At 39.7% G+C, this 23,230-nt stretch overlaps 1 protein-coding gene across 7 annotated transcripts in view; it reads right to left on the bottom strand.

Moving 5' to 3' along the window:
- Positions 1 to 257: 257 nt before the first annotated feature.
- LAMA2 (laminin subunit alpha 2) overlaps positions 258 to 23,230 on the bottom strand; it is a 1,513,089-nt gene continuing 1,490,116 nt past the window's right edge. For all 7 annotated transcript variants that reach the window (XM_073627245.1, XM_073627247.1, XM_073627249.1 and 4 more), the window contains 5 exons: positions 19,009 to 19,164; positions 17,578 to 17,731; positions 15,260 to 15,390; positions 6,259 to 6,481; positions 258 to 554 (listed from right to left, as the gene is read on the bottom strand). In XM_073627245.1, coding sequence (XP_073483346.1) covers positions 403 to 554; positions 6,259 to 6,481; positions 15,260 to 15,390; positions 17,578 to 17,731; positions 19,009 to 19,164 — 816 coding nt within the window. In that variant the 3' untranslated portion in view covers positions 258 to 402. The remainder of the gene's footprint in view (positions 555 to 6,258; positions 6,482 to 15,259; positions 15,391 to 17,577; positions 17,732 to 19,008; positions 19,165 to 23,230) is intronic.

The raw sequence follows: 23,230 nt of genomic DNA, 5'->3' as shown, positions 1-23,230 counted from the left end.
TGCACAGCCATGTATTTGTCAGTTAAAATAATGCAGTGCCACATTGCAAACAATGGCCTGGTCAGGAAGTGGGGTAAATTTTCTGGAGGTGAAGTGAAAATGAATATATTATATACTCTTTGCCCTTAACGAATCTGAGTGGCTTTCTAGCAACATAACAGGGGTACTGTATGTCATATGTCAAATTCTTCTTCAGTTTCATATCCACAATAAACGGTTTCAATTTACAGTGAAATAATAAATGCACATACGTGAAATAGAGAAATGCTCTTTTTATTTAACATACAGGGAAAACAATTAATTGTTTTGTGAGCTACATGGAAACTACAGCAAATGGTGTTCCCATGCACACACATCAAACATGGAAATGAATAGTTATTGGTCATAGTGGTAGCAGTTAGATCATGGGCATGACAATGGTTGCACTCCTTTTATCTCCAGTGACTTGCTGAAATTGATCTCTTGTGCTTTGGCAGTGCCCTTGGTAAGTCTAAGATCTTTGATACAGCCTTTGAAACTCACATTGGTGGTCAGACCAAACTGCTTTACATCTTCTGTAGGAAAAATAGACAGAGTGATCAAGTTTCATTCAGTTATACTAATTCCTTACTATCTAAGAACAACTTACAGATGACAAATAAGAAAATTATACTAAAATTTAAAGCTGAACTTCAAGCAGGCAACAAAAAAACATTTAATGCAGTTGTGTATTAAAAAAAAAAAAAATTACACATATTTTTATATATATAACTGGCAATAGCTGAATCAGCCATCTTCTCTGAATAACAGTTGGCCATAAGATGAAATTAAATTTAGACATTTCAGCAGGGACATGCAGAATTCCGATCCATCTATAGACGCCCCCGCTTGAGAGAAGTTGCTTTAATGATCACTGCTGATCAGTGTATCCTGACAACCGAGCAGTCCCTCAGAATACAGTAGCATTGTGGGGATGGGGGAATCTGTTTGTTTTTTTTTTTTGATAAGCCCATTTGCTGATTGTCAAAAGACAATCCATGTATGGTTAGACATATTAGCATGTTTCTGCCCCTTCATGTCCAATCAGCAGGCTGTTGGTGGGGAGATGACATTACTATATTCATTAACTCTAATAGAGAAAGTGGTATCATGCTCTCCCCTGGTAATGCTTACAGATATTGTTTGTATGACACACAGTAGCTGGACAGAATTAAAAATGTTTTGGCAAATAAGGGGGATGACAATCATTATAAGAAGAGAATAGGTCTGTGAAGGTAATTGTTTACCCAGGTTATGATATAGATAGGAATAGTTAGACATATTCAACAGAAATTGCCTATAAAGTTGAAAATATGTTACCACTCATGCAAGTGGCTTCTTCAGTTCTGGCAATTATCACCTGTCCCAAGCTTAATGACACACTGATGATCGGCTTATTGTAGTTAGAACAGGTTTAGTATGTGGGTGCAGGGGCTATGTCTTTAGAAAATTGGACATCATCCCCAATAATACTTATCATGTAGAGAAAAATAACACACCTCCAATTATCCAAACATGGGATCTTGGAGTGGGGGGGGGGGGGTATTGTTTTATATAAACAACTTTATTTATACAATAAAACATATAAACTTGTTAAAAAAATATTAATATTCAAAATAATATATAATCATGATAATACAGTTTGTGGAGCTTAGTGGATCAACACGTTTTGCACTTAGTGCTTCATCAGGACCCACGTGCCCTTGTTTTACATGAATATGGAACATTATATTATATAGAGGGGAGGAGTGTATGGAGGAGAGGAGGGGGGGTGGCTAACTGAGGGAAAAGGAGAGGGAAGAAAAAATCATCTCCATGGACATATGCACAGGGCTGCTGATAGAATTCACGGGATCCCGTACAGACTACCTGACAGGGCCCCCCCAAGAAAATATTAAAGCTATATTTCGCTAAAAATACAATAAAACTATTAGCAGACACAAATACAACATAACTCATAGAATTCCTGCCAAATCTAAAAGATAAAACTGAGTTAATAAATAAAAATGAAGGCGAGATGAAAAAAATATACAGGCTGCGGGATCAGAGGGAGAGAAACAAAGTTAGGCTCTATGCACACTGGGCTTAAAAAAAGCATTTTTTGTAAAGTTTAGACGAGTTTAGGAGAGTTTTACATTTTTTTTCTGCCAGTAATCTCCAATCAGAGACGCAAACCAGAAGGTTTTTTTTTCCTGCCTCTAAACGCTGAGCTCCAAATATGCCTCTAAATGTCCTAATGTGCATGGACACATAGGATAACATTGAGCTGCTTCTACAGACAGAACACAAAACTTCTCTAGAAGTAGTGAATTTTAAATCAGTGTGCCTGGAGCCTAAGTTAGAAAGATAAACTCAGGAGCAGAAATAACCTTAAAAAACAGTGCTGAGAGGAGGGGGCCCACACAGGGAGGGGGATTAGTGAAGGACGACTGACTCTTTCTTAGCAGATAAAAACTGTCAGCAGGGAAAGGGGAGGAGAGCAGTTTTCATCTACTGGAGGAAAAAAAACACAATGGTCGTCTGTTAATAATCCCCCTCCCTGTGTGGGCCCCCCCCTGTACACCAGGTCTGGTAGTCCCCCCCTATTAGCGGCCCTGCATATGCAGACTTACATTCAAGCTGGACCAATGTAGCTATGCATTAAATCCATACCAGAAATTAAGCTTTAAGGGTTAGGAATAAGTTTTAAGCTATAATTCTTGCCTTACAGCACGGACCACAAGATTGAAGTTTGTTATGAAAGGTTTGAGCTCCATGACTTTTGAGCTTATCCCTGTCTTGCTCCTACCCCACTGGGCAATTTAAACACTCAAAGTAAACTTTTGTTTTGCACAGCCAGGGCAAAGCAACAAATTCATTCTAATGACCCTCTCCCCAGCTGAACATATTTACTTTTACTTTGATCCCACCAACTCTTACTTCACTCACACAGTTCATTTAATGAACTCCAATTTGGATCGACTTGGCTGTGGCCCAATCATATGAAAAAAAGAGAATAAGTCAAGTGCCCCACCATACCAAAAGAATCAGATTCTGAATTGTGCAGTTGGGAGCAAAGGAAAGGTGAATATGTGCTTCTGGGGTGGGAGACATTAAAATAAATCTGGCTGTTTTTTTTTCCCTGCATGGACAAAATATTAACTTTCAAATGGTGCGAAACAAATCAGTTGAGAATAATATATAATTTACAGTATGCAATCTGCAGCTGCTGTATTGTCTGGGCCTACTTTTTCTTCTCTTCTGCAGTACTATGAAACCAACATAACAGTAAAGGTCAGAAAAAACTTGATACAAAAAAAAAACCACACTGACTCATCTATGTAAAACTTTTTGTGGAGAACATGAGAGAGACTGTACTGCAGCTTTAAGAACATAGACTGGTTGGATAACCCCTGTGTAAATTATTCACCAAATTCAGCAGTAAAAAACAGTCCCAGTGCTAAGCACAGCTTCCTAGATGTAAAATAATATATGCCAGTGAAATAAATTAAGTTAACCTTTTTCACTTCCATACACTATTTTAATACTGAAAAGCTGTGCTTTGCACTGTTACTGTTTTTTACTGCTTTATTTGTTAAGTAACAGTAAAGATGCTAGTTATCCTCAGGCAGCTCCTCTTCTGGACCCTACCCTGTAATGATTTAATCAAGGCAGGAGTGCGCAGGATATGTTTCCAATAATGTATAACTCGTGAATGGCTTCTGTGTGGCTAGGTTGGTTGGATAATGGTTGGCAAGTCTCCCCATCAATGCATATCTTGGTTTCAGGGCTCCAACACAAAGATGAATGATTCATCGTAACCATCCTCGGGGCCCCTGCAACTAGACTTTGCTGCAATAATCACCTGGAAGTATCTCTATTCATAACTATAAATAACTGTGTATGTATGCACAACTCCACCAGAATTCTTGTTGGGATCTTTGCTGAAAATACCTGTTTGCATGTTGGATGTATGTACTATTATTAATCTTTTCTTTTCGTATAAAATTTGTATTATTTCCATACTGGCATGCATCTATATACTTATGGCTAATGTCATATGCTGGTTGCAGTAGTTTCTCTGATCCAAATTGCTTTGGTTATATTACTACTTAATTTTTAATTTCCCAGAAAGGGAATCCCCTCTGGTTACAGAGGCCCTGTCCTGAGTGGAGGCATTGCCAACTTTATTATCAAACCCGCTCTTCCACAGTTCTGGTTCTCTTATTTACCTACATGCCTAGCACAATATCCTGTTGGTGGTTGGTCATTTGTCATAACCCCCCCCCAAAAAAAAAAAAAAAAAAAAAAAGTGGCTAGCATAGTAAAGATATACATTTTCCTAGTGACAGGCCCAGAAATCAATTGCAGGTTCATGAGTGTGCAAGCCCCCTGCTTGCACACCCTTGTGTACTTCCACAGAGTTTTTTTTAAAAGGGCAAGCTCCAGAACTGCCATCTTGATCCTATCTGCTCTACTTAATAAATCCCTGACCCAAACAAGCATGAGGAACAGTATTCCAGGCTTTCTAAAATTCAATGGCTGCATACACGTTCTAGTGCAGGAACTGGCTAGGTAGTAAATCCAGGATCAGGATTGCAGCCCCAGAGCCTGTACCAATAAAATCAAGTCAGTAGTGGCAGCTCCCCAATTTAACCACTTGCCGACCAGCTCATGCAAATATACTGTGGCAGGTCGGCTCTCCTGCGTGAACTGATGCACCTGCAAGGAGGATAACAAGGCGATTCCCCGTTCTGCCTAATGACATGTCAGAGATCTTCTGTTCCCAGTGATCAGGAACAGTAATCTCTGTCATGTCCCAGTGAGCCCATCCCCCCTACAGTTAAAACACAAACAGGGAACACAGTTAACCCCTTGATCGCCCCTAGTGTTAACCCCTTCTCTGCCAGTGTAATTTTTACATTGATCAGTACATTTTTATAGCACTGATCAATGTAATAATGTCACTGGTCCCCAAAAAGTGTCATTTGGGGTCAGATTTGTCCGCCGCAATGTTGCATTACCATTAAAAACAATAAAAAAATAAAAGTCCCTAAATCTTTCCTGTAGTTTGTAGACGTGATAACTTTTGCGCAGACCAATCATTATACGCCTATTTTTTTTACCAAGAATATGTAGAAGAATATATATTGGCCTAAACTGATGAATACATTTTTTTTTATATATATTTTTGGGATATGTATTATAGCAGAAAGTAACACTTTTTTTTTTCTTTTTTTAGGGATTGATGGTCTTTTTCTGTTTATAGCGCAAAAAATAAAAACCGCAGAGGTAATCAAATACCACCAAAAGAAAGCTCTATTTGTGGGTAAAAAAAGAATGCCAATTTTGTTTGGGTAAAGCGTCGCACGACCGCGCATTTGTCAGTTAAAGCGATGCAGTGCTGTATCCCAAAAAATGGCCTGGTCATTAAGGGGGCAAATCCTTCCAGGGCTGAAATGGTTAAATATCCTCAGGTTCCATAGAAAATGGTCCTCTCATTTGAACACTAGCCTTCTAAAACAGGGGTCTCAAACTGGCGGCCATCCAGCTGTTCCAAAACTACAAGTCCCATCATGCCTCTGCCTGTGAGAGTCATGCCTTGCAATGCCTCATGGGACTTGTATTTTCGCAACAGCTGGAGGGCCACCAGTTTGAGACCCCTGCTCTAAAAGGTTGGTAATTTAAACATATATAAAGAACCCCACCATGATAAAGCACCTCAAAGGCTCAAATTTTTTTATTTTTTTTTAAATTCAGCTAAAAATGTATAAAAACACATATATTACAACTGTAACATATAAACATAGCATCTGTAGCATTACAAGAGCAATGTTGTTATTTTAGGCAGTATAAACCTTTTTAGAAATAATGGAAACTATTGGGTGAAAAATTCAGTGTTGCCAATACATTTCTTAATGTTAGATGGACGTTTGTGGATGACAATGACCTACTGTAAACTGCACATTTACAGTCCCATTGATAGATCACTGCTCAGGGGTTACATAGGAGATCATGTTCTATTATTTTAAACACAGCATCTTAAAGTGAATAACGTTTATATCTTAGTTTTTATATTTAGAGAAATATTTCTAATAATCTTTCCAGCAGGTGAAATATACCTATATTTAGCTTATTATTAAGCACTACCTGTCTTTTGGCCATTGCAGAGAAGTTATCTCTTCAGGGCACCTTTATTTCTAGAATCATCTGTCAAAATATGCACTGACAGCTTTTATCTTATAACTTAAATGTACTCACCAGGATATCCTCCTACAAAGACTGGATCATTAGTGTCTGCGGATGTGGATGCTGAATTTGGACTTGCAGCTTCTACTTTGTTGTCATCGACGATCATCTCTAAGCGGTGTTTTATCTTACTTGCCACCACTTTGTGCCACTGTCCATCACACAAGCTAGATGGCAGCTTAGGCTCATAAACTGCTGTGAAACGACCGGCTCCGTTATCTGCATGGAAAAGTAGCTAAAGAAAGGCAAAAAAAGGGAAAAGAATGGAAAAATTAGACAGTTTTCCAAACACATACTGTAAATAAAATGGCAACAACTAGTATCAATAACATGACCCTCACAAATCTATACCCAGCACAGGTCATCCTCCTACCAATGCTGTTGGTCATTACATTATGATGGAGTGGGATTCATTTATTTAAAGTTAAAACTAAACTTCCAAGCAGATATACAGGATACAAATGAATGCAGCTCTGTATTTATTAATACAACAATGAATTAAAGCAGTGTAAGAACCTGAATTCCACAGTCACATTCACCTGTGCAGCAAAGCACAGAATAGAAGAGGACAAAGTAGCACAAGGAGCATTCTAAAAGAAGGAACGCACAGTGAGAGCTGGTTCACACAGGGGCGACACAACTTACAATGCGCCTTTGCGAGGCGACTTGGACACGACTTGAGCGTGAACCACAGCGCGACTTGGAGCGACATGGAGTGACTTACAACGTGACTTGAAGTCGCCTCCAGGACAGGGGACTTTGCCAGTGGCCAATCAGAGCTTATCAGCTCTTGTGACATCATTATTGTACCTGGGTAAATTCCTTTCTGCTTCCTGTAAAGTTGCCACACTATGAACGGGGATCCAACTTGGAGGCGACTTCCATTGAAATCAATGGGTACAAGTTGCCTAGAAGTCGGATTGAAGTATTACAAGAACCTTTTCTGAAGTCGGAGCGACTTCAGTAGTGTACATTAAGATGGCTCTCATTCACTAACATTGATTTTCTCATGTCGCGTGACTTGGGGCGACCTGAGGCGACTTGAAGCCGGATCCCAAGTCGCCCCGGTGTGAACCGGCTCTTAGGGTGATTTACTAAAACTGGAGAATACAAAATCCGGTGCAGCTGTGCATGATAGCCAATCAGTTTCTAACTTCAGCTTGTTCAATTAAGCTTTGACAAAAAAAACTTGGAAGCTGATTGGTTTCTATGCAGAGCTGCACAAGTTTTGGCACTCTCCAGTGTGACAAAGAGATGGGTTCATCAGTGTGCTGCTTCCCTTTTTAACAGTCAAGTCACAAGTGGGGGTTGAGAGGAGACCTGTAAATGGAAATGAACTGAAGAAGAGAAAAATCAGGTCTCTTGCCCTGCCAGACAGGGCTTTTTGTGTGTGGCAGAGATGTGTAAATCACAGGAGTAGATGGATTAAAATACAAATCATTTGGCAAGTAAAACATTTCACATATATGCAGGGCATTTTTTCTCAGAAAATAGGTGCTGGAATTTACCCTCCCCAGCTAACGCCCCACCCCACCCCCACCCACAACCCCACCCCCACCACACCCACAACCTCACCCCCACCACACCCACAACCCCACCCCCGGCCACACTTTCCTTTAGAGGTGAAAATTACGCGCTTGCCAAAGTGGGTGTGATCGAGGCTCTGAACTTTGTATCGCAGAAGGCGCAAGGTTCAGAAAAGTGAAACACACAGAGTACAGGACTCAGGAGTATGTATTGTGCAGTGCAGAGAAGTGCATGTCATACAGGGTGCAGTAGCCATAAACATGTACAGTACACAACATGAAAAGGTACAGTATGTACCATACAGCACAGCATAGAGACTATGATCAGGAGTATGTAATGTACACTGTACATACATAATCTGAGGCAAATGATATACTTTCCTAACCACTACTCCTGTATACTGTGCTATATATTATATAATCATGACCCTTGTTCTCTTTATACTAGGCTGTTACATACTTCTGACCACTGCACTCCGTCAGTTGTGCTGTACCTTACATACTCCTGACTGCTGAACTCTGTATTCAACATATAGCCCTGTGTACAGAGTGCAGTGGTCAGGGATATGTAATGTAGCACTAACTCTCGGTGGAGCTGCTGGTTTAAGCGGGCTTGTTACCTTCACTCTCCTTCCCTCTGTTTTACCGGCGCCGGGTCTAGGGTTCTGTTGAGTTTACCTCTGGACGATACACGCACCAACACTTGAATACGTTTTCAATGCTTTATTAAACGGTTTACTAAGGAAGTAGCAGGAAAGAGGCAGAAGGGAAACTGCAGAAGAAACTCAAATATCTTCTTATAAGGTTCTTGACAAATGTTCTGGTAGAATTTGGATAATATAATAGAATGCGCTCCCCTCGTGGGACACACTCTTTGCTCGCCTGTAAGGCCTCTCTCACTTGCCTAGCAGCCAGTACGTAGCACGAATGAAAGTCTCTGCCACAGGCTTGTTTGGGAATAAACCTGTATGATCCTCTGCCACAGGATGTACCGGTCTTTCTGTAGTGAACGACAGTCACAGTGCTTGAACCTTTAAGCCAACCCGGCAACACTATGCTGTATAGTTACTTTTTAGGATACGTCCTCCAACCGAGTCACCAGGCCCCTCTCCAGACCAGCACGCTGCGTGATCCTTCCATGTTGGGTCCTCCCCTGGGATCTCCCCGGTTGTCCAGCTTCTTCCCTTGTGGATAGACAGCTCAGGACCATTCCTCAGCTGCTGTGGTAGGCCCCAGACAAGCTTCTGGGCCCACCCCTGCGCCGCAATGGAGGACCACGAGATTGCTCTCTAACGCATACCTGTCGGCCAGGAGGGCCAGCAGGTGGCTGTAAACTGAACCCCTCAACATGGCGTCTGTCCCATAAATACCCTCGCCCAGAATGCAACTCGGAGGACCACCTCCACCGAGTTGTCTCCGGGACAGAAGAGCATCCATACGCTTTGCCTTTCCAACACTGACTAGTGATAACAGCGACACCCACCGGTCGGTCTGGAAACACACACAACGTCAGCCAAGCTGGAACAGAGGCAAACTTAACCTATTTAACGAACAAGTTACTAAATTTACCTAACATATGGTAGATCACAAATCTACCAGCGCTACAGTAATATAGAGTCTAATGTGCAGACCAGCATACAGTGTGCAGGGGTCAGGAGTACGTAACGTAAAACCCATTGTACAGAGTGCAGAATTCATTAGTATTGTCCAGGGGCCATTAATGTAACAAGACTGTAAGAGGTATGCAATGTATAGCACAGCAAACAATTATGACTAGGTAATGTACAAGGTATTTTACTAAATCCTCACTGTTGCACCCTGCATACCCTACCATACATGACATACTCTTGGTTACTGAACTCTGTATACTTTGCTGGCCCCCAGCAAAGTTCCCTTGTCCTCTCTAAGCAAAAATCCTCCACCCCTCAAAGTAACCATCAATTACTCGCTTCTGCACACCTCTTTGCTTTCCTCTGTGCCCATCCCCAGCTCAGCTCTGTGCCCAACATCCACAGCCCACCTACACACCTCCCCATCCACAACACACCTCTTCTGCCCCATCCACAGTTCAACTCTGCACTTTTTCCACAGTTTACCTTAGCACCCCATCCACAACTCACCTTTGTACCCCATTAACATCTCACCTCTGCACCCCTCCCCCCACAGACTACACCCCCAGTCCACAACTTACCTCAGCACCCTCATCTACAGCTTATCCTCACAGCTTTCACCTCTGCACAGTCTGCAAACCCCCTTCCCTGCTATCACTCCTGCACAAATCCCCCTTTTCCTGCTCTCCCCTTTGCACAAATCTCTCACCTTTTTACAGATCCCCCTCCCCCCAGCTCTCTTATCCTTTCACAAACACCCACTCTCCCCCCAGCTCTCTCACTTTTTTCACAGATCCCTCCTTCCAGCTTTCTCACAAATCCTCCCACCCCCACACAAAAAGCTCTCTCACTTGTTCACAGATTGTCCTCCTCCCCCACAGCTCTCTCTGTGTCACCTCTTGCAGAATGCAGCCATTATGGCTCTGATAGCTGTGCCTGGGCTTTTTTTTTTCAACACAGTGATGTTCCTGCAGCTCTGCCTATTAGCAATGTAGCACGGAGCAGAGGAGGAGTTTCACAGCACTTCGCTCCGCTCTCTGCTACACACAGTTGTAACAGGCGGCAGGTGGAGAAAGAAGCCCCCTCCCCAAGTCCCATATTTACAGATAATGTTGGCGATTGCAGCGTTGAGACCCGGGACATCTATCTATAAACAGCCAGCATTATGTGCCCTGGATGCAGTGCTACACAGAAGCTGGTGGAGGAAGTGAGTCCTTTACTTTTCTGTGATACTGACAAGAGAGAGAAGACAGGGCTGCCAGAGGTAGCGGAACTCCGTTCCGACAAGTTCCGGCAGAAAAAAAGCCCTGCACATATGTATTTTTAGTATTTAGCAGTTTGCCTGGAGTTCAGCTTTAAAGGATAAGTTCACTTTTTAGAAAAAAATATTTTGCAGGTAAAAAAATGTGCATTTGTTTTTAATTTTTTGGAGCCTGTAAAGCATTGCACCAGCAATCAGCAGATCACTAGTGCCATGCAGGTCTCCAGCAGATCTGCCAGTGTATCTGTGTGCCCGTAGCAGATACAATCTGACAGGAATGGACAATGAACTACCACGGCGCTCCACAGCGCCGTGATAGTTCATTGAAAACTACAGTGGCCGGCAGCCACTAAGGCTACTGGACCTTGTAGTTTTCCATTCAGAGAACACTGTGAATGAATGACGTGGCCGGGCAGGCGGAGCCCAGCTCAGCCACGTTTTTTTTAAATTGGGGAGGCGCGGAGGGCCAATCTGTTTTTAACATGTTACATGTTACACCCTACACAATACGGGTGTAACATGTAAAATGTTACGAAAGGTGAACTCATCCTTTAAGCAAAAGAGGTGCTGTTTTAAACAGCATTAAATCCAATTTTGTATTTAAAAAATAAGGTAAGACATCTGATTGTTCTAGGTAGCACATCCAATTTCCAGCATTTTTTGCGCTCCAGTTTTTCTACACATTTTAACTACTGTATATTTTTGAAGCAATACACCATACCGCATATTAATAATAGATAACTGATGGATAAGACTGTAAAACTTTACTTATTTGTACATATTTTAGAATTCCTGAAACTTATAAATACACTTTATAGCAAAAAAAGTGTTTTCAAACAGTTAAAATTGAAGAAAAAAAAAAACTGTAGATAACCTAAAACACAAAATATCTCCTGTGGATGTAAACCTAGATATAAACAAGACTAAGACAAATGTGACTCTTGGGCCATCTATATTCTGACAGTGGGTACCATGTACTTAACATGGATGCAATCCCCCTTTTTTCATTTAGGCAACCTACTTTCAAAAAGGCATGTAAATCTTGGTACTGCAATGTGGGTCATTAACTAATGCAATAAGAAAAAAAAATCCTTACAGTGGGGAGAGAGTCTTTTTATGTGGCTTTGAATGCAACATTCAAAATATACAAATCCTTTATATATTATGCTTGGGGAAAAAGTTGTATGGAGTGTCATGAAAAAGCATGATTTTCACAGTCCCAGTGACAGCATACCCTGGCAGCACATATTAGGCTATGGATTTTTTTTAAATTTATAAATACCTTGGCTTACATACAGCAGCAACATGCCAATATGACTCATTTTGGTTATATAAAAAAGGATTCTTTCAGATCACTGTAGCACTAACACATTCTTTTTCATGGAATGGTAATAGATCTGCTTTGGTGGGTGGATGGGAATTGACCAGTAGGTCACTTTGGCTGTCCCTGTTCTGGCTGATGCACCACTGTTCTGCCACTGGCCAATATCTATCAAGCTCGCATTAAAGTGTATTGGGTTATTTTATAAACACAAAACCAAATAATGTAATATATAACAGCTTACTAGTCCTTGGTGTGGTGGTTGCATTATTTTTCTTTTTCCAAGATTTATTTGCTTTATTGTCACTTGGTAATCCTGAAAATAGCACCCTTCCTGTCCCTGGGTGGCTACATCACTCCTCCACTGTATCTATGGAGGGAGCTATGGTTGTCCCTAGGCTGCTCTCCTGATATGGACTACCAACATGTTTGTATCTAGATATCTCCATTACATGGGGGGAAGGGCAATTGGAAGATTACAGAAGATAGCAAGAAAGGAAGATATTCTATGGTGCAGCTTATACTGTAGGAGCTGCCAAAGTTACAGCATTTCTAAAATTTATAGTATATTTAAAATTTACTAGAGAACAAGAGTACTGGCAGGTCATTTATTACAGGAATTAAGAGAACATACATGACAAAGCAGTGTAAAACCGGCCTGCAGCAGGAACAAGTGTAATAGCGACACTAGGCCTAAATCTACTAAAGACAAAGAGCATCGGCTGGGGCATTACTACAAGATTTAAAACACTGGATACAGACACAGGATACAGTAGCAGGGCATTCGTAATCAGGTATAATAGGTCAAATGTACTAAAGACAAAAGGATATATTTAAAAAAAAAAATGCAGAGCTATTCATCCTGCAAAACTGCATGCACATTCATTATGTACAAATTCCAGCAAAATCTAATTTTACTAACCTATTTTCTTTCCATGTTGGATGTTCTCCATTCATAAGAATAGCATAAACCAGGAAAAAATGCATTATGGCCACTAGATGAAGTTAATGATCATAGGAAATAAATAATTATTTACAATGATCATTGGTACCCCCAGATATGTTCTTATATCACGTTATTATTATGAATGAAGAACATCTGAAGTGGAGATAAAATTGCCTAGTAACATCACAGATCACAGTGGTGTACAATTAACCAGCAGCAGGACAATTTTAATAAGCAAGGCAAGGCTAGGCCTAAATTTATTAAAGACGAACAGCACAGACTACAAGAATAAAGAAACTGGAGGATACAGCAGTGTAAAATTGGCAGACAGCAGGACATTTTTAATTAGTAAAAGTATGCCTAACTTTTATTTTATCTATTAGATTAGGGGTATGCGGTGAAAGTGAGGTGGTGTGGTGGACGTTGTTCTTGCAGATTTTTTTTTTATAAATGCTGCAGAGACATGCTGTGAACAAACAGCAGGTCCAAGAACAGATAATCAGTAACAAGAGGATGCTTCCCTTTGGGCACCCTACATTTTAAAAAATCCCTATTAAAGTGATTGTAAAGTTTCATGTTTTTTTTTTTTTTTTTTTTTTTAATAACAAACCTGTTATACTTACCTCCACTGTGCAGTTCATTTTGCACAGTGTGGCCCTGATCATCCTCTTCTGGGGTCCCTCAGCGGCTCTTGCGGCTCCTCCCCGTTCCTTGCGGGCGCACTCACGAGTCCAGCATTTGCATCCATAGACACGAATTCCGGACTCGGCCCTGCCCCCCTGCGCCCACGTCATTGGTTTTGATTGACAGCAGCAGGAGCCAATGGCTGCGCTGCTATCAATCTATCCAATCAAGAGCCGGGACCCCGTGCAGAGAGGAAGAGCGTGTCTCCACCAAGGGGATGATGGGGCTCAGGTAAGTAAAATAAGGCGCGGGGGGGGTCACTACCAGAAGTTTTTTTCACCTTAATGCATAGGATGCATTAAGGTGAAAAAACAAAAGGGTTTACAACCTCTTTAACATAAAAATAATACAAAAAAAATACAAAATAAATGAAAACCCCAAAATATCACCACTAAAATAAAAGCCCACTTATTTAAAAGATGGATTTTACACTTAGAATAAGCATAGGTAAGGGTACTACTGAATTACCACCACAAATGGAAGCCTGTCATTTCCAAACAAAGTGATCCCTTGTTATCCCAGTATATTAGGCACCTTAGATAGAAACTATTTTAGAACATTAGTTATTCAGGTTTCAATACAAGTAAGGCTCCACTCACACTAATGCAACATCAGATGTGACTTGAGTCGCACAGAATTCCATGACAATGGAAATGACATGGTTTTCAATAGTGCTGTTCAAATCAATGCAACTCATCCAGGAGTGATTATGAAAAAGGTTCTTGTACTACTTTGATGCAATTCCATCATAAGTTTGGCCCCACATCCAAATTGCACTATATAATCACACTGAAGTTTGGATTAAAATTGGATTGCAGCGGTGTGAACCTGGCCTAAATCTGTTCAAAGTCTCTTTTGCAGGTGGATTTTGGGAAACACACACTTTTTCCCCTCTATTGAAACTGTCCTGGTTATTACCTTGTTTGGTGCATTCTAGAAATAACTAATGCCGCGTACACACGAGCGGACTTTTCAGCAGCAAAGGTCCGACGGTCTGTCCGATGGACTTTCGACTGGGTTACGATGGACTTTCGAACGACCGGACTTGCCCACACATAAACGGACTAAAGTCCGTTCGAAAGTCTGTTGGTTTGAACGTGATGACGTACAAAGGGACTAGAATTGGGAAGTTCATAGCCAGTAGCCAATAGCTGCCCTTGCGTCCTTTTTTGTCTGTCGGACTAGCATACGGACGAACAAATTTTTCGACCGGACTAAAGTCCGCCGGAAAGATTTGAAACATGTTCCAAATCTAACGTCCGTCTGATTTTCAACAGAAAAAGTCAGCTGAAGGTACGATGAAGCTCCCACACGGTCAGATTGTCCGACGGATTTGTTCTGTCGGACCAGTCCGGTACAAAAGTCCAGTCATGTGTACACGGCTTTAGACATCATACACATAGACTAAAAGAAAGTTTTTGTCCTTCTGATTTCTTTAAAGCAAGCCCTAAGACCAACCTGCTGTTTTATATACTAAAAAGTTTATTTTGTCAAAGAACTGTTATTAAGAATGTTTACTATTTTCTTTAAAAAAAAAATGGAAAACCTTTATACTAAACATCAAAAATGGTATTGAAAAGTTAATCAATATTTCTGGCAGCTATATCTTCAATATCGCTAAACATGTTTAGAAGAAAACAATAAACCAAAGAAAGAATCACTTACTTTACCATCCACCAGTTCGATGCCCAAACCATCCATTTTTTTGCCGCTGATTCCAATAAGAACGCCATTGGTCCTTGTTGTGCGAAATGTCAGTTCTATTACTAAATCAGTGCCCACTTTAAAAGCTCCCACTGAAAAACAGAAAGTACAAATATAAATTAAATTGCTTGAAGTGACAAATGTATAGTAGATCAATAACACCAATCATAGCCAAAGGTACAACAATAACATCAATCTTTAAACAGTAAAGGACTTCACAGTCAAACACCCACTTTTAATTTATTTCGGAACCAAACTGGTTGCATTAGGCTACTATTTCCTATCTTTGTATGCATTAATAGTTGGTTTTGATATTAACCATAGATACATGTGTTCTATCATCTAAAAGCTGCACTCAGAATTTAGGGTTTATTCACTAAGATAGAGCATGTTCAGTTTTCACTTTGCAAAGGGGATTTTCATTTAGGTGAAAAATCAGTTTGCAAAAAATACCCATTCAAATGCATAGAAAATAGCAGAACAGTATTTTGCTTGCACATGATCTGATGTTGAAAGTCAGCAGAACTTCACCTTATTCGCTAAGCTATGGGAAAATTAACTTTGCTAAGTAAACAGCCTACTTGCCTGAAGTACATCAACCCCTAGGTGTGAAAAGTGATAAAACTCTCCAGATGTGCTTTCTTAAACAAAGATGAATATCTTTTACACTGGTATTGCCTGCAAGCGATGGTGTTAGTATTACCCGGGTACCTGGTGGCATGAAAGTCACTTAAAGTACACCTGACAGGACAAAAATATGTAGAATGCCTTTGCTTATTTGTCTTTCTGAAAAAAATATTTAAACAGTGCCTACAGATAAAGATGATATACTTGATCAAATGGCACACAAAACTGACATGTTGTATTGATTCTCATAATCTAAGCCAACTAAAATGCAGATCTGGCACATAGAAAAAGTGCATAACCCTATATGTATCACCACTTAAAATCCATGCAATTAAAATCTAGTGTTTCAGATTAGGTTCCAATTAGTAGAACGTCCTTAGGGAGTATGCGGGTGGAATCTGTATTTTTTGAACTTCAGATATCTAGGGCCTGGTGTTTTCTTTATTATTGATGTGTATGTGTGGTATCATCATATCAAGATCAAAACGGCTCTTTAAAGCCTCGTACACCATACTAGTTTTTTTCGTTCCACCCAAACTGACAGCTCAGGTTGGAGCCGCTGTACTAACAATCCAATGTTAGTACAGTGTCCTCCCCTGCTAAGCTATTGTATTCTGACAGGGGAACGGCCCCCCGCCAGAACACTCCGGTCAGTGCTTTCAGCCATTGGCTGAGAGCGCTGACTGGGAGCCAATCGGCAGACCTTTTTTGGTCATGAGCCTTTGACAGAAGCTGGCCAGCCTTACACATGGCCAAATACTGGCTGGTTTCTATTGAACAGGCAGATGCCAGCCGACATTTGGCCCATGTGTACTAGGCTTAGGGCTCTCAGGAAAAAAAAGTTGTGGATGCTTATATGCCTTAGAAGGGATTTAAAAGATTACCAAATCATTGCAAAGGCACTCATTCTACTGTAAGGAAAAAAACCTACAAATGCTCTAGATTTCAAATGAAGAATTTGAAACTTATTGAAATTTTGTTGGGGGATTTCAAATGGGCAGTTCATGCAAGGAAACCTGCAAATATCTGGTAACAAAAAGAAATGTACAAGGATGTCACAGACTGGTGGGCAGTTATGCAAAATGCCTACAAGAAGTAATTTCTGCTAAAGGGGGCAATACCAGCTTTGGAGACCAAGGGTGTATTTACTTTTTCACTGTATGCCATTGCATCTTATGGTATTTTGTTGACTAAATGATTGAATGGGTACATTTCATTGCATCTTTCTTAAGTAGATCACCTTAAATACTTATTTAGCTCTTATATCATTCACAATAGCATTCAGACTGGAAACTGAATCAACTATCCAAGCCAATAAGGATTATTTCTTTCCATAGTGTAGTCAATACAACTTCATCATCATGCCAATCCTTAATTTTCTAGTCAGTAGTTGGGCTGAATCTTTGACCAAGTTTGGCACTGAAAGTTACCTGGACTACAAGTATTTTGGGAGATGCGATTATAAAACAAAGTGCCTACATTGTTGCTTTAACTATTCTGGTTATGCTGTCCACAATTTAGAAGGCCTACATCAAAGATACTACATTTTATTCAGGTATTATGTTACACTAAGAAATGATTTAGCCTCTACAATTAGAATACAAAACACATTTAAAACTCAACAAAAGACATAAAGTCCATAAAACAGTCACCTGTTTTTGCAAACCCGGATCCATCGAAATAGGTTCCTGTTTGTGGATTAGCAAAGCATGAGCCAACATTGTAGCTGGAAGTAGGATTATTAAAATCTGTATTTCCTTCTACCAATCTGAAGTTGCGGATGCAGCCATCTATGCTATGTAAAACCTGGCAAAAAAGCAACACCAGAAAATAAATATTTCTAATATCTAATCACAGGCACATTTTTACACAAAACCATGCCAACATATCAATTGTTTGATTATAATGTACAATATATTATCATTTAAAAAATGCATAAGGAGGAAAAATGCATATGCCAGATATGCAGCTAAGCTGTTTCACATGTTGGCAAAGCCTCAGTTAGTACCTTCATAAAAAGTGGCTAGTCCCCTGCCTCACCTCTTTTTTAAGTGTGAATAACATTACAGACCTCTGAATCAAACTCAGCATACCTGTGGGCTCATGTGGTCTTGTAAAATATCCATGGGCTTACACAGCAGATACCTTAGGGTCTCTGCACACATCGTTGCTTAATTTCCAAAACACCACAGCACACTCAAAACAAACAATGCCATATTCTATAGCTAATAACCAAAACTTGCATGGTTGTGCTATACCAACTGTCCTCGTCTTGTCCTTCTAGCCACCTAATTGGCCAAAATATTTGGTAGGCAGGTTAGTGGGCCTATAGGAAGGCTAGCAGATGGATGCGGGCCACAACACAACTACGCAAGGTCAGGTTGATAAATATTTAGAGTGGCATTCTAGAATTTGCCTTTGAAAACCCAGACCCTTTGAAAACAATATTGACATAATCACAGTGCTGCCCATATCCTAAGTAGGCGTTCCTTCTTGTGGATTTATGTGAAAGCACATTTAGTTGCCTAATTAAACATTGTTTTTAATACTGCACTTAGTGGCACCCCCCTCTGTCCCTTGGAGAATTGCTCCTGTCTCTTGATGGAGCTGCCTTTTGTGCCAAAACTTTTATTATGGACTTTATGCATTATCATGGACTTTTAATTTGTACAGCACCTTCCTATAAGACTGTATAGGGTTACTGAGTTTGTGTACATCTGTGATTGTGCCATACATCAGTAAGTATAAGTAGAATCTGCAGGACGAGCTAAACAATTTATTAAATGCAGTTTTAAAAAGCTTAATATCAAGCAAATATCGGGGTGTACAATGTACCTAGAGTAGCATACAGTTATAAATATACAATTTGCTTTTTTGTATTCCTTGCAAAATAAAAGCCTGGTATATAGCTGACATCTAGCCTAATTTGCTCGTTATCCACTGCAACATGGAAAACAGAAAAGAAGTAAATACAAGCACATAAAAAAAAAGAAAAATGTTTTTACCAGCTATTTATAAGGTAAAGAAACTCTCTGACCTTCAGTAAAATTCTGAGAAAATATAAAATTAGAGCACAGTCTTACCGGGCCAATCCGTTTGGTAGTATAATTAATAGGCAATCCACCAACATAGAGCATGCCCACCACATCCAGGATGTCTGCTTTCTTTGGACTGTTTGTGCTGTTTGCAATTCCATCAACAAACAGATATCCTGTCTGCTTTGTTCTGAATATATTTATCTTGGAGAAAAACAAGCTTAGTTTTAACAGTATGAACTCTTTTACATAGAAGTTACACTTTCCAGATCTACATTTAGCACATAGTATGCTTCTTAAAATAAAATATGAATTCTGCATATTGTATTATAAGCAAAACTCATTTGATAAAAAAATAAAAAAAAATGTTTGTGCTATATATTAACTGGTTCACAAACCATAGATTCTATTGGAAGTATAATTACACCTGGGTTGCAAAACATGATTTGTGAGTAAGTAACTACTCTATTTGTATAAAAGAATGCATTGTTATGAATTTATCTAAACAAGGAACTTACATAGAAATGTCGATTTCTACGCTTTTATTATTTCACCTTTGCTTGTGAATGTTCTTTTATTATTTAGATCCAAACTACATAGTAGATTGCTTATTGGTTTGTGGAGAGCAGTGGAAAAACAGTTGTGCAGGGTGTATGATTGTGACTAGTGAAGTCAATAGGTGTTTAGATGAAAGATCCACGATTATCCACTGGCAATTTCTAAACAAGTTGTTTAACTGCAAACCACTCAAGCATCATATATGTCATTCCAGATGCTTTTGTTGCAGTGTAGATCAACATTTGGCTGGTTTTAATAATAGGTGTTCTTCCCAAGACAAATTTACATTTACAGACAAACTACATCAAAACTGTATGTTTTATGTTTTATCTCATACTACTTGAGACAATGGAGCACATGCATGAAAATCCTGGGTCTGATCACCTACCCTTTTATCCCAGAAAGCCCACTATGAGATCTTAGACATGCATAAAGAACATTTTTTTTATTTTGTAAATATCCAGACCTTTATACTTCATGCTGAGCAAATCTAGGAATTGGGATTCCAACCTTCATCACTTTATACAGTATCTCTGCCCCGCTAGATGTGCATGAAAATATTTTTACATTTGTGTTATAATGTGGTCTAATCTGTGTTCCTGGATGGATTATAAGGGCCTTGATTTGAAACTAGCCTCTTGGAATGGGGCTAGCTTTAATATGAAGGGTGTCTTTATTTTTCAGTTGCACATACAATGCATTACAGAAAGTTAACAACTTGACCCCCAGAAGATTTACCCCCCTTCATGACCAGGCCATATTTTTTCGATAAGGCACTGCGTTGCTTTAACTGACAATTGTGCGCTTGTGTGACACTGTACCCAAATAAAATTTATGTAATTTTTTCCCATAAATAAAGCTTTCTTTTGGTGCCATTTGATCACTACTGCATTTTTTTGCACTATAAATATATATGTTTTACTTTCTGCTATAAAACATATCCAATAAAAGAAAATTTTAAAAAATCATAATTCTTCACAAATTTAGGCCAATATGTATTCTGCTACATGTTTTTGGTAAAAAGATCCCAATAAGCGTATATTGATAGGTTTACGTGAACATTATAGTGTCTACAAACTATGGTATATATTTATGAATTACTGCAGCAGACAATTAAGCATTAACTGACACTTTTGACACTTTGCCGTGACACTAATACAGTGATCAGTGCTAACAATATGCACTATGACTGTAATTATGACACTGGCTGGGAAGGGGTTAAACATCTAAGGCGATCAAATGGTTAACTATGTGCCTAGCCAGTGTTTTTGTGTACTGTGTTGGTGCTTTTACTAGGGGAAGTGATGGATTTTATTCCCTACTTTTCAGGAACACAAAATCCATCCCTTCCCCCCTGTCAAAATGGAGATCTGCTTTGTTACATAGGCAGATCTCCATTCCGTGTATTTTACAGATGATTGGCAGGTGTCGGGGGACATTAAGTGCCCGGCACTCGCAGATCGGCTTCTGCTGTGATTAATCACAGCAGAAGTGGCACACCGGTGGCACGCATGCCCCCTGCAGGCGGAAGTGTAGAAGCACGTATATATACCTGTTAACCACAAAGCAAGAAATGGGGATATGACATGCATAAATGGATTAATCTAGAGTGTTTAAAAATTTTGGAATTGGCAAAAAAATCAAGAGCAAATTATCTCCAATGACTGTTTAGTAGGAATTCAATATGTGAAGTCCAGTCATATAGACAACTGTTTGACCTGGAAGTTGGGGTTACCTATTACAACCCTCTTGTTAGCATCAAGGTTGTGAGTTGACAGCATTCCAGTATTTAGGTGCTTCAAGCCCAAAACCTTTGAGCTGTCCAGCAACATGCCCCCACCACTAGGGGGCGTGAGCAGATAATCCATGTGCAGAAGCTTCTCGCTATGGGGTAAATTTACTAATGGAAAGTGTAGCAAATAATTCAGTGCTGCCCTTAAAGATAGCAGCTAACACACCAAATTGGATGAATGGCGAAATAGGCGAAAACAAATAGTGTAGCGCTAAGAGATAATGTGACACAAAAACTAAAATAAGGGCAGTGAGCCCAAATAACACTTAAATATACAAAAACATAAATGCGTATATGAATATAAGTAAGTGTGAATGATGAATGTCCACACAAGGAAAACTGATACCATTCGACAAAAATCATTCAAGACTTCATATGAATAAGCACAGAACTCCCTCGTGAGAAACTTCAATGTAAATCTCCCTTCAGAAAACCGGGATGTGTAGTTGAAGTGAGAAGAACCACCACCATATGAAAATGAGGCTTACCGGAATGTTTGAACACGCAAGAACATATACTCTGCATGTCAAACAGGCTTGTGTTGGGATATAACCAACAGAGATGGACACTGGGACTGTCAATAGCCTGGAACGGAGACTCCCAATTTTCATCAAGGTGGTGATATATAAACTGATGTATCTCATGCAGGACAATACTCAGAGATCCATAGATGTATTGGGAATGGTTAGAGGAGAAAAAATAAAGGGGGGGCCACATAGTGTAATTCCGTTGAGTAAAAAATTGTAAATTTTAATGAAAATAAGAAAACTCACATTTTTGCAGATAAAAACAGCGCTTGTATAAAATCAAATGGCAGCAGTGGAGACCTTCCCTTTTTTATGTACATCGATAAATGTACTGAATTTGTCCAATTTTTTGGGTGGGGTGAATTTAAGACCCTTATCCAAAACAGACATTTCATCTTATGTAAAAGTTTTAGTGCTCAAATTAAACACCTTGGCCCCTCAAGTCCGCTTTCTTTTTTCTCCTCTGTATTCTCCTCCCCCCTCTTGTACCTCTCTTGGGTCTAGACCCCTTTTGCATAGGGATGGATCTACGTGAAAAACCTGACCGTGTGTGTTAGGATTCATTTGATTATACATATAAGGTGATTGTTAATGGATGTCTCTTGGGTCAGATGAATATTCACATGTATTCCTAAGGGGAGAGAACCTATTGTAAGTGGCCACAGGAGGTGGGCCATAATAGCAAGAGTTAGAATAATAAGAATTAGAATGTTCTCTATATCTGGCCGGGGAGGCCTCCCGATAGTAGACATGTGCACACTGAAATATTTCGTTTCAGAATTTCATTTTCGTCTGAAAAATAAATTTATTTAGTTACTCCCGAAATTTGTTTTTATTCATTTCGTTTTTAGTTAAAAATTGCATTCGTCTGAAAATCCAAATTAAGGTCGAATCTGTCATTGAAGGCTTATGGTGTCTGTCGAATGTTCAAAGAAGATTCGACATAGCAGCTAAACTGTACGATGCCGTATAGTTTACCTGCTCCGTCGAATCTTCTTAGAACTTTCAACAGACACCATAAGCCAAAGTACGTGTGTACTTAATTCTAGCTATTTTACTGCTCCTCCTCTTTGGTTACAATCAGCCAATAACATTCATCATCATCATCATCATCATTTTTATTTATCTTTTCTCCCCTACATCGAATCTTTTCTCCCCTACGTCGAATCTTTTCTCTCTACGTCGAATCTTTTCTCTCTACGTCGAATCTTTTCTCTCTACGTCGAATCTTTTCTCTCTGCGTCAAATCTTTTCTCTCTATGTAGAATAATCTTGGACTAATAGAGCTAAGGTTAGGCACCTTCGACCACAGGTTTGATGGACACAGATTGTTATTGTCATCATCATGTCGAATCTCCTATCTATATCGAACTGTTGTAGCAACGAAAACGAA

This window comes from Aquarana catesbeiana, linkage group LG04, assembly GCF_042186555.1.
Source record: "Aquarana catesbeiana isolate 2022-GZ linkage group LG04, ASM4218655v1, whole genome shotgun sequence".
Classification (NCBI taxonomy): Eukaryota; Metazoa; Chordata; class Amphibia; order Anura; family Ranidae; genus Aquarana; species Aquarana catesbeiana.
Note: the sequence above shows the minus strand (reverse complement) of the source record. Positions and strands in the feature narration are given on the sequence as shown.